The sequence below is a fragment of the Ovis canadensis genome, chromosome 26, assembly GCF_042477335.2.
Source record: "Ovis canadensis isolate MfBH-ARS-UI-01 breed Bighorn chromosome 26, ARS-UI_OviCan_v2, whole genome shotgun sequence".
In the NCBI taxonomy this organism is placed as follows: Eukaryota; Metazoa; Chordata; class Mammalia; order Artiodactyla; family Bovidae; genus Ovis; species Ovis canadensis.
This window is the reverse complement of record NC_091270.1, coordinates 59,215,755-59,228,748: the sequence shown is the minus strand read 5'-3', so window position 1 is coordinate 59,228,748 and position 12,994 is coordinate 59,215,755. Positions and strand designations below refer to the sequence as shown.

General features: G+C 44.3%; 1 protein-coding gene across 2 annotated transcripts in view; it reads right to left on the bottom strand.

The window, feature by feature from the left end:
• Window positions 1–12,994, bottom strand: part of ZNF385D (zinc finger protein 385D) — a 1,001,169-nt gene that overhangs the window by 803,848 nt on the left and 184,327 nt on the right. Inside the window, exon 2 of one of the 2 annotated variants that reach the window (XM_069572940.1) lies at window positions 1,795–1,848. The exons of the other annotated variant lie outside the window; for it this stretch is intronic. Within the exon in view, the coding sequence (XP_069429041.1) occupies window positions 1,795–1,848 (54 nt within the window). The remainder of the gene's footprint in view (window positions 1–1,794; window positions 1,849–12,994) is intronic. 2 annotated transcript variants of the gene reach the window in all.

Here is a 12,994-nt window from a genome sequence, read left to right as displayed (position 1 = left end):
TTTGCATTGTGGGCATTTGTCATATATTAGAAACTCTCCAAAAATTTTCCCGGCCTCGATGTATTTAATCAGTATAAAACCCTAAGGAACATGTACTAAGTGTTTTTCTGATTTTATAGGTGGAGACTGTGTTCCAGGAGGTCACAGAAAGTTCAAGATCATGTAACTAGAAGCTGTCAAAGAGGAAGCTGAAATCGCCAGAACTCATGTCTGACCCCCGTGACCCTAGAGCATGCAACCTGGATTCTTCACACAGGAGTTTGACAAGAGAAGGGGCGGGATGAGATCAACTCATTTTCCCTCCATTTCCGTCAGTGAGATGAGAAAGTCAGCAGGAGGAAGATGCTTGAAAAACATATTTTGTTTATTCCTGTTTTAATTCTTAAAGTTTAAAGTTTAAATAACATGCAAATACTATTTTTTTGTACTTTTCTAGCCACCAAATAGTCTTTACCTATACATGAAAAAGTAAAAGGTGAAAGTGGCTGTCATGATAAAAGAAATACAAAAGTCATCCTAATTTGCTAACTTTGACAAAGTAGAGTTATTTTCACATTTTCCCATTGAGCTTACATGTAAAGAAAATCAGTTACTAACTGGAGAAAAAACACATACAAAACATCACAAATAAACAACAACAACAACAAATTGGGTGTGTGAGACAACCTGAGATACTAAATGAGGCTTTACAAAATTTATCTAAATGTTCTCTTGATGGCACTTGTGCCGTAAGTCTTTCTTTCCTATTTGAGGCAGGAAATTGGGAACCAAGGAAGACTTCAGACTGACGCTTATCTTCTCTCCTGGTTTTACTTTATGTTATGGAATAGAAACAACAGTTAACCACTTTACTGGGGTATAGAAGGAGAGTTCTTGCTGTTGTTTAGTTGCTAAGTCGTGTCCGACTCTTTTGCAAACTCATGGACTATATAGTCCACCAGGTTCATCTATCCATTGGATTTCCCAGGCAAGAACACTGGAGTGGGTTGCCATTTCCTCCTCCAGGGGATGTTCCCAACTCAGACGTCGAACCAGCATCTCTTGCACCGGCAGGCGGACTCTTCAGCTCTGCACCATCAGAGAAGTCCTGATGGAAAGATTCATTCGCTGAAAATACAACATATAAGAAATGCCAACATACAAGAAAGCCCATCAATGGACTTTACTGGAAGCACTGTTCCTGACTTCTGATACTTGTGAAAGGTCTTTGGAAAAAGTTGGTGGGACATCTTTAGGAATGATTCAGCCACATCTCCTTTGTCTCAGAAAGAGCTGGAAGGTGTTTCAAAGCGATGATAGAAAAGGGTCACATACTTTCCTGGTGCCTCCTGGGAAGCGGTGTCTGGCTCAGCCAGGATTCCGGGGCCTTGAGTTTTATAAGGTGGCAAAACCCAGGAAAGAGTAAAATTGGACCGTGGCCCCTAAAGCTGAAAAGGCTCCTAGAGAGTCAGCGATGGGCTGGAGAGGCGTCTTGGGGACTCTCTGTCATCCGTTCTATGATGCTTGGGGCTGGTTCACAGTTGCACGTGCAGATTCCAAGGTGGTCCCCACCTTATGAGACGATCGATGTTCCGCATCTCGGTCTCTGAGATGGCCGCCCGGAGCATTGGCAACGGTACTACAGAGGAGACCTGCAGGCCGTAAAAGCCCCTGCTTCTCAGATCCACTCATACCAGGCAGCCCATAGTATTCACTCGAGGCACACTGAGAACACAGCGTTGCGCTATATACATCTTGGGAGAGCTACAACACAAGAATAGATATGACCCGTTCCCTCGGAAAGCTTAAACTTACCACACAGAAAGCTTCTTAGAGACATGTCACAAATGCTCCCATGCACGTTTTGTCCTATAAATAAAAACGAAATAAGCTGCTATAATAAACTTACTAGTAGAATCTAAGTAAAGGGGCTGGCAAAAGCAATGGGAGATGAGTCAACTCTGGAGTTTACGAATGCGCTGAAGGAATTCAGATGTAGTAAAAATAAAGCATGTTTACATTGCTAACGGTTCTAAATTCCTCTGTTCTCTATCTGGTATCATGTTACTGATATCAGGATAGTTTTATAATTAAGTTGGCATGGGGTAGAAAAATGAACTATAAGCGAACCATTTTCTTTCCTGTGTACCGACATTTTAAAATATATTTTCTATGACTATTTGTTGTAAGTATCCCTAAAATAATCTTATTCCTTTTTTCTATTTTTTGAGAACTCTGGCAGAAAATCAAGTTACCAGTGGACCTGCCGTCAGCCCCTTAAGTGAACTCATTCACTCGGTGTTCATTCAGGGTTCTGTCTTTAAAAGAAGAAACATTTCTCTCTCTTTTAGTTTTTTTTTTTTTTCACTTAACTAAGCAACAGTACAAATAACACACATAAAAGTCAACTCAGGGTATACACGTGGAAATTATAAGACAATTATATTTTCAGCTTCACGAGTGACAGGGTATTAGCATGGATATTCATTTCAGAAGGTCAATTGTTTACCAGGGAAATGAGACATATGTCATTTCTGATCTTAATGTCTAGATTCCTTGACAACTCCTTCATCCATAATTACATTGTGTTATATTCAATTAAGAGTATCACATTCTGGATCATATTTGGCCCTCTACTGAAATGTCTTGAGTGAAAGAAATCTATCGAAAACTGAAGAGCAAATTTGGAACCATTTTTATCAGCCAACCCCTAGGGGAAATTCCTGTGGAAGGAACTATGGTGTGGCGATTGCACCACCACGCTTAATTCTTACAGAGTTGCCTCAATAATCAATCAGTAAGTTGTATCTTCAAATGTTAAACACATCTGCTTTTACATTAATAACTTCAGCAGCTAATGTTTTAACAGGAACAATTCTATTTCAGCAAGCATGAAAAAATAATAAAAATGTATGTAATAATGCTACACTTATATCTCTAAAGCGAGAGAGGCACCCACAGGTCAACGAGGACTTAGAAAATTATGCTTAACATTAATGGCATATGGGCTTTCCAGTTAACACGTACTTACTTAACACCCGAAGAACCCATAAAGTCGTATGAGAAGAACATGTGTGTTTCCTAAAATACCACACTAAAAACAAGCCGATTTAGATTAAGAAAGCATATGGTTCTTAACCTACAGAAGCCTACAACCCATTGGGATGAAATGGATATAGATGAATCCTAAGAGATAATCCCCCCTACACCCCCGCTCCCGCCCCACTCCCCAAACCACTTCCCTCTGCTTGATTCACACTTTGCATCCTAGCTGCACTGCCCTGACCAAAAGGAAGAAGCATTTGTCCCCTCACGGGCTGGGCCTATTTACCTGGAAGCAGGCCAATACACCAGGGTCAACACGCTGAATTACAAATTTACTAAACATTAGCTTCATCGAATGATCAATTCAGCCAAATTATAAACCTTGCAAGTAGGAACCCATAACCGTAATGTATTCATATCAGTGGTACTGAAAGGACGGCATCTCTTAAAACAAGTTTTGATAACACACAAGTTCGGAAAGCTGACTTTTTTTGGTGAATTGGCTTTTTCACAGATTGTTCTTTTTGACAATTGATCTTAAACTAATGGGCTCAGACTCTAAATTTTATATCACCCTCTGCGGTCTTCCTCAACTTATCCATCTGGCTAACTTCTACAATCCTTTAATAGATAGTTTATCTCTTACTTGTTTTTCCAGGAAATATTTAAGTCCTCCCAAACCCCTATTGTGGGTGTTTTGTGCTTGCCTAGATGAAGAACTAATTTCAATAGAATGAAAGTGTTTACAGAGTTGTTTGTCCATAACAGTGCATTAGAAATTCCTTAACAGAAAGGACTCGGTCTTCTTCGTCATTCTACTTCTAGAACATAATAGAAGTTCCGTAGAGCACTCAGCGAATGAATGAATGTTTCTCGGTGTTCACGATGACTGGACAACCAAATATATGTCCTGAGTACATACACGCCAGTGACTACTTTTCTTACCTCAGTCTTCCACCTTTTCAGATAATCTGGTTCCCTGAACCTGCCCACATGGCCAAGGGTTAATGTAACTTTATCCCAGAGGCTGCAATGCATCTGTGTCACAGGTGGGCAGCTGACCCAAACACAGACAACCTTATTTTCTAAAATGGTGACTTAGTCTCAGAGATAAGACTGGAATTAGACTCAGAGATAAGACTCAGGGTTTCATTCGGATGGTTGACCTAGGAAGCATCGTGGAGGAGGAATAAATGTGTGTGTTCTTGCTGGATACAGTACTGAGAAATCAGATCCACAAAGAAAGTAGAATGCTTCCCAGGAGCAGGAGGATCGGGGAGGGTAAGAAGACAGGAGGGCGATGGAGGACGGGGCAGAGCCTGGAATGGGGCAGGAAAGCTGCCAGTGGTTCCTGAGTGACTTGTATGCTGGGGGTATACTTTGTTGAGACTTTACACAACTTCCTGTCCCTGAGTCTTTAGGATCACTCTACACACGCCCAGAGAATGCTTTCATCTCCCTCTTGCTTTCTAAATCTAGTTTAGCTACGTGTCTAATTCAGCTAAATGAACCCTGGCTCTAGCAGCAGACAGCTAAGCCATCCAAACAATGTGAATTTCATCCAGAAATCTTCTCCTGCTAATCCCCTGTAGATATGAGGTGATTATTAGCCCCACAGCTGATAATTTTATAAAACGTGGAGGTAACAGAGAAGTAACGTTTTTGCAGCATCCCTATAGCTAACTTCCTTCCCCATAAACGTGTACTTTCTTCGGCACATTTAAGAAGGGCCCAGCAGACTCGCGTTCAGATATGCCCAGTGGACAGCAAAGCACAGGGGAAGAGGGAGACAAAGGACACAGAGGAAACGGCTGGTCCATCAAACACTTCCCGCCCCCTTGCCTACCACCGCTCTGCCCCGCTCCCCGTCTGTCGACCTCTGCTCCACAAAACGACAAAAATAACATAGAACAACTCTGTCTCCATTTCTCCACCCCATCTCACTATGTTCCCACGGGCTTACATCTTCCTGTAATGATTTTTAAATCAAGAAGTTTGGAGGAAAAAAAAGAAATGGATTAGCTCAGATCAAGTGACTCCAATCCATCTGTTATAAGGTAATAAATCCTTGACCTTTTGGAAACACATTAGTGATGTTTCCCTTAAGAGACTCTCTTTTCTTGCAACTAATATATGCCTAAAATATCAGACCTGATTCCCTCATCATTAAAGAAATCAGCCTTAATACGTTTTCCCTTTTGAATGACTATTCTAAATAAGTCAAAAAGGCCATTCCTAATAGCAGTATAATGATCATTTAGGTGATAAAATGTAAAGAGAAACAAGTTAAGTAATGTATATGCTTGTTTTTTATCATAATAAAAGTAAAATTAGGGAAAAACTAATAGTGTAGCTGTAATGAGTCTAGAACTCTTTATACTAAAAGTATTTAATTGTTCTCTTATTTATAGACTTTCTGAGAACAAATAACTAAGAAATACTTAATTGTGAGATTCTAGGCTAAGATGCACATCCAAATTAATTACATTAACTAGAATGAAAAGAACATGAAATTGTTCATTTGGAACCAATGAAAGACTGTGCAAACATAATGGTTAGGTTGCATTTATTTAGAGGTAGTAAGATGCTAACTAAAATATTTTTTTTTTAGCCTCCACTGAATTCAGTGCAAGTAATCGGTAGAAGTTTGCAAATCACAGTCTTCTCAGAAAATGTATTTCATATGGAAAGGACACTTCGAAAAGAACAATTATAATTACAGGAAATTAGTCACATGACCCTCTAATTGATAAAGCACAATAATGTCACAGCTTCAGGTCGCAAGAGTCAGACACGACTGTGCGACTTCACACATTTGTCTTGGTAATCTAACACAGGACTTGGCAAATGTTTTCCATGAAAGGCCATAGACGGTAAATGCTTAGGCTTTGCGAGCCACGTGCAGTTGCTGTTTCATATTCTTCTCTCTTTTTTGTTTTTACTGGTTTGTTTGAATCTACAAGCTTTTGAAAATGTTAAAACCATCTTTAGCTCATGAAAGTGAAAGTGAAAGTCACTCAGCTGTGTCCAACTCTTTGCAGTGGAATTGCAATGGAATTCTCCAGGCCAGAATACTGGAGTGGGGAGCCTTTCCCTTCTCCAGGGGATCTTCCCAACCCAGGGATCAAACCCAGGTCTCCTTCATTGCCGGCAGATTCTTTACCAGCTGAGCCACAAGGGAAGCCACGGGCAGGACAAAAACAAGCCGAAGAGCATATTGGCCCCTTGGGCTGAAGTCTCTGCTCTAAAGCAAAACTTGATCATGTTGTCACAGGACCAGATAGGCTTTCCCTCTGGAAGTAGAATATTCTGTGCATTTCACATTCATATTGGCTCCCAATTGGAAAAAAAAAGAAATTAATTAATGGCCTGTCACTAACAAAGCACTGGGGATACACTGCAGACATCAGGATGAATAAGTCTTAGATTCAACATTCAAAGTGAGCTGGCAAAGTTATTTCACCACACCTCTCGAAATATCAACACAAGGTAGAAAGGGATGAATGCCCCAAGAAAGCCTCAAGGCACTGGTGTTGGAACCATGCTGTTTATTAGGTCGCTATGATTCCAAAAGTTTCAGGAGACAAATTTCCCACGGACCATACTCTGGTACTTGGTAAGAAGGGGAGTCTCACCGGCACACCAAAGCTGAGAAATCTCAGCCTCAGTTCAGTTCAGTTCAGTCGCTCAGTTGTGTCCGACTCTTTGCGACCCCATGAATTGCAGCACGCCAGGCCTCCCTGTTCATCACCAACTCCCGGAGTTCACTCAGACCCACATCCATCAAGTCCGTGATGCCATCCAGCCATCTCATCCTCTGTCGTCCCCTTCTCCTCCTGCCCCCAGTCCCTCCCAGAGTCTCAGCAGCACACCAGAGTTGAGAAATCTCAGCCTACATGAAGCAAAATCAGAAGAGACTGATTAAAATCCCAAACGTCAAAAGCTTCCATCTCTGTGGCCTGAGTATTCTTCTCGGCAGATTCACAATGGGAAGCTAATTTATAAAGTGAATGCTGCTCGGCTATGTCAGAATTAGAGCAAGAGGAATTAGATTTTTGAGTCAGATTTTTCAACTACTAAGAATCAATCCATCAAACTCAGGTTACCTCTGCCACAGATGAAGACTGCAAAGCTCTGCAGGTCAGAGGACCTTTCTCTGGCCCAAGGAGAGGCTACCCATTCTGCTCCTGTGGCCCCGCAATGTTCTCTGTCCCAGAACAAATACATTCCTTCTGGCGGCCTTCTCTTCTCCCCATTCATCCCCTGTAACTCACTTAACCCCCTCAGCCCTTCAAGTCGGACCATTTCTTCTGAAACAGTTTAGATATTTAGGTTGAATAGACCTTTGATCACTCTCTTTTAGCCACACTCATTGTCTTCTTACGTTAAAAAAATACTTTGATGTGCCCAGCCTGACCATCTGACTTAAAATATCATAATGTCCACAGTTCCATGAACACGCAGTTTACACTCTGGCCCTCAGACGGTCACAGCTGTCTCGTCCACACCAGCACCTTTCTGGGCCGAGTGCCATGGGAACTCCAAAAGTGGGGACGCCCCTGGGACTTCCCTGAGGTTCCAGGGGTTAAGACTTCATGCTCCCAATGCATGGGGCAGGGGTTTGATCCCTGGTCAAGGAATCTAGAAGTGAAAGACAAATATTAAAAGAAAGTTCATTTAGAAGAGCAGGAGAGACCAGTTAGAGAGCTGCTGTGTATGTTGCTTATTTGGGCTGTGCAGGGCCCTCACTGCTGCGGGACCACTCTCTCTTGTTAAAGAGCTGCTGTCACTATGTTGCTTATTTTGGGCTGTGCAGGCCCTCACTGCCCCTGGGACCACTCTCTCTAGTTAAAGAGCTGCTGCATATGTTGCTTATTCTGGGCTGTCACTATGTTGCTTATTCTGGGCTGTGCAGGCCCTCACTGCTGCGGGACCGCTCTCTCTAGTTAAAGAGCTGCTGCATATGTTGCTTATTCTGGGCTGTCACTATGTTGCTTATTCTGGGCTGTGCAGGCCCTCACTGCTGCGGGACCGCTCTCTCTAGTTAAAGAGCTGCTGCATATGTTGCTTATTCTGGGCTGTCACTATGTTGCTTATTCTGGGCTGTGCAGGCCCTCACTGCTGCGGGACCGCTCTCTCTAGTTAAAGAGCTGCTGCATATGTTGCTTATTCTGGGCTGTCACTATGTTGCTTATTCTGGGCTGTGCAGGCCCTCACTGCTGCGGGACCGCTCTCTCTAGTTAAAGAGCTGCTGCATATGTTGCTTATTCTGGGCTGTCACTATGTTGCTTATTCTGGGCTGTGCAGGCCCTCACTGCTGCGGGACCGCTCTCTCTAGTTAAAGAGCTGCTGCATATGTTGCTTATTCTGGGCTGTCACTATGTTGCTTATTCTGGGCTGTGCAGGCCCTCACTGCTGCGGGACCGCTCTCTCTAGTTAAAGAGCTGCTGCATATGTTGCTTATTCTGGGCTGTCACTATGTTGCTTATTCTGGGCTGTGCAGGCCCTCACTGCTGCGGGACCGCTCTCTCTAGTTAAAGAGCTGCTGCATATGTTGTTTATTCTGGGCTGTCACTATGTTGCTTATTCTGGGCTGTGCAGGCCCTCACTGCTGCGGGACCGCTCTCTCTAGTTGCAGTGCGTGGGCTTCTCACAGTGGTGGCTTCTCTGTTGCAGAGCCTGGGCTCTAGGGGGCAGGGGCTCAGGAGTTGCAGCTCGCGGGCTTCATTGCCCCACAGCATGTGGGATCTTCCCACACGAGGGATCAAACTGGTGTCCCTGCATTGCAAGGCAGATTCTAAACCACTGGACCACCACGGAAATCCTGCTACCGAGATATTCTGCAAGAATACACAGCACTCTGCAAATCAGAGCAGCAGCTGCTGCTACTGCTTAGATGTTCAGTCGTGTCCAGCGCTTCATGACCCCATGGACTATAGCCCACCAGGCTCTTCTGTCCATGGAATTCTCCAGGCAAGAATACCGGAATGGGTTGCCATTTCCTTCCCCAGGGGATCTTCCCAGCCCAGGGATCAAACCCGGGTCTCCTGCATTGGAGCCAGATTCTTTACCACTGAGCCACCAGGGAAGCCCAAATTAGAGCAGAGATTGTGAAACTGGGTAGAGAAAAGTCACCAAATATTCCACAGGCAGTGTCATCAGTAACCCTTCAGTATCTGCATAGCCGCTGGTTTCCAGTGCCCTCTTCAGCTCTCTGCCACATTTAAGTTCCTCTCCACTCCTTTTTTCCAATCCTGGATTTTTCTCCCCAATGCATACTCTCTATATTTGTCATAGCATGGCATATTCTAAAATGTTATGTTAAAAAGTTTTCAGAATTCTTTAACACAAAAATCTACAAATAAATACATGCAACCGACCTTTAGTATGAGTTGAACTGGGTCCCCAACATTCCTAATTTGAAGTCCTAACTCTCTGGATGGCAGAGTGTGACCTTGTTTGGAACAAGGCCATTGCAGAGGTAATTAAGATGAAGTCACATTGCAATAGCGTAGGACTCTGAACAACTGCAGGTGGGATTTGAGGTCAGTCAACCAGAGGATTCTTCAAGAGATGGGAATATCAGACCACCTGACCTGCCTCCTGAGAAATCTGAGTGCAGGTCAGGAAGCAACAGTTAGAACTGGACATGGAACAACAGACTGGTTCCAAATAGGAAAAGGAACGTCAAGGCTGTATATTGTCACCCTGCTTTTTTAACTTCTATGCAGAGTACATCATGAGAAACGCTGGACTGGAAGAAGCACAAGCTGGAATCAAGATTGCTGGGAGAAATATCAATAACCTCAGATACGCAGATGACACCACCCTTATGGCAGAAAGCGAAGAAGAACTGAAGAGCTTCTTGATAAAAGTGAAAGAAGAGAGTGAAAAAGTTGGCTTAAAGCTCAACATTCAGAAAACAAAGATCATGGCACCTGGTCCCATTACTTCATGGCAAATAGATGGGGAAACAGTGGAAACAGTGGCAGACTTTATTTTGGGGGCTCCAAAATCACTGCAGATGGTGACTGCAGCCATGAAATTTAAAGATGCTTGCTCCTTGGAAGAAAAGCTATGACCAACCTAGATAGTATATTCAAAAGCAGAGACATTACTTTGCCAAAAAAGGGTCCATCTAGTCAAAGCTACGGTTTTCCCAGTAGTCATGTATGGATGTGAGATTTGAATTATAAAGAAAGCTGAGCACCGAAGAATTGATGCTTTCGAACTGTGGTGTTGGAGAAGACTCTTGAGAGTCCCTTGGTCTGCAAGGAGATCCAACCAGTCCATCCTAAAGGAGATCAGTCCTGAGTGTTCGTTGGGAGACCTGATGCTGAAGTTGAAACTCCAGTACTTTGGCCACCTGATGGGAAGAGCTGACTCACTGGAAAAGCGCCTGATGCTGGGAAAGATTTAAGGGCAGGAGGAGAAGGGGATGACAGAGGATGAGATGTCTGGATGGCATCACCAACTCGATAGCCATGACTTTGAGTAAACTCTGGGAGTTGGTGTGGACAGGGAGGCCTGGCGTGCTGCAGTGCATGGGATCGTAAGGAGTCAGAGACGACTGAGCGACTGAAGGGAACAGAACCAGAGGATGACTGCCAAGGGGGGTAAAGTTTCCACTCGCAGCTCACTAGAAACAAGAGCTCCAGCACACACGCGGAGAAGCACCGGGTTGGTCAGGAGCAGACAGTGACTGAGGGCCAGAGCCCTCCCTGCACTTTGCTGGGAAGGAAGAGCAAGGGAGGAGACAGGATGACCCAGTGCGGGCTTGGCTGGTGCGAATGCTGCAGTTCTAGGCTCCGGGATGCAGAGAGCGCCCTAGATGTCTGACGCCTGCCCCCTTGTAATCAGGACAGAGGGATACCACCTCCCTTGGGGGAAAGCCAGGGAGGTGGGTGGATCAGAGCACAGCCTCAGCGCTGCTTTGCTGCGTATCCAAGATGCGCTGGTAGGCCAGCTGGCTACTGTCTCCAACCTTGGGTGTCAGTGAGGGGTCGGGGACTGTTCTGTCCGGGATTAGCAATGGCCCAAGGGGTCATCACAAAATACAGAAAAGAAAAAAGCATGACCAGCACAGCCTCTAATCTAACAGAGGCAATGCGGCCTGGGGCACACAGTCAGGGCAACACAGCGTGAAGGTGAAGGCAGAGATCTGGCTGATGCTGATACAGGCCAAAGGATGCCAAAAATTGCCCCCAAACCTACCAGACACTGGGCACGAGGCATGGCACACATCTTATTCACAGCTCTCAGAAAGAAGCGACCTTGCTGACCTCTGAATCCCAGACCTCTAGCCTCCAGAAGTGTGAGACAATACATTTCTGGTATTTAGGCACTCGAATTGAGACACTTTGTTAGGCCAGTTCTCACGATCAATCACAAATTCTAATGTCTTCACCTGAAGCTGCCATCCAACACAAGTTTATTTCATTCCAAATCCATCCAGAGACGTTGTGTGAAGTGCTATAGGAGAAATAGGCAGGCTATCGAGCTCCTGTCCTCGTGAACTATGCAACCGGAGAGGAGAGAGAAAGGATACAGGGCCAAACTAGAAGGCAAAAATAATTGCTACAGGGAATGTTTTTCTATTAGTGTAGAAAACCAAGAAAAGATACACGCACCCCAATGTTCCTAGCAACACTGTTCACAGTGTCTAACCTATGGAAGCAATCTAACCGTCCACAGGCAGATGAGTGGCTAAAGATGTGGTACAAACACACGCTGGAATATTACCCAGCCATAAGAAAGAATAAGACAAGACCATCCAGCAACAGGGATGGCCTGAGAGCTTATCACACCAAGTGAGGTCAGACAAAGACAAACAGCATACGATCACACTTATATGACAATCCTTTTTAAAAAGATGCAAATGAACATATAAACAAAACAGAAAAAGACTCACAGGTATAGAAAACAAACTTATGGCTACTGAAAGTGAACAGCACGGGAGGGATACATTAGGAATTTGGAATTAACATATACGTTACTATAAAGTAGATAAACAACACAGAACTACTGTATAGCTCAGGGAGCTGTCAACACTTTTAATAGTCTATAACAGAAAAGAAGGTGAAAATGAATATGCATATGCGCATGCATGCTCCACTGTTCAGTTTGTCTGACTCTTTGCGACCTCGTGGACGGCAGCCCCCAGGTTCCTCTGTCCATGGAATTTTCCAGACATGAACACTGGAGTGGGCCACTGTTTCCTCATCCGGGGGATGCTCCTGACACAAGGATGGAATCCGTGTCTCCTGAACCGGCATCCCTTCATCACTGAGCCGCCTAGGGAGCCTCTATACACACACACACATACATGTATACGTGTGTGTGTGCTTAGTTGCCCCATCGTGTCCAACTCTTTGTGACCTGTGGACTGTAGCCCACCAGGCTCCTCCTTCCATGGAATTCTCCAGGTGAGAATACTGCAGTGGGGTGCCGTTTCCTTCTCCAGGGGATCTTCCCGACCCAGGGATCAAACCCGGGTCTCCTGCATTGCAGGCGCATTCTTCCCATCTGAACCAACAGGGAAGTCACACACAAACACACACACACACACACACACCTAAATCACACACACACACACACCTAAATCACACACACACACACACCTGAATCACACACACACACACACACACCTAAATCACACACACACACACACACACACCTGAATCACACACACACACACACCTAAATCTCACACACACACACACACCTAAATCACACACACACACACCTGAATCACACACACACACACACACACACCTGAATCACACACACACACACACCTGAATCACACACACACACACACACACACACCTGAATCACACACACACACACACCCCTGAATCACTGTGCTCCACTGTTGAAACTAACATAACATTGCAAATTAACCATACTTCAATAAAAAGTTCAAAGCGCTGTTTTTTGAGGAATTTTAGTTGTGAATACAATTTCAAAA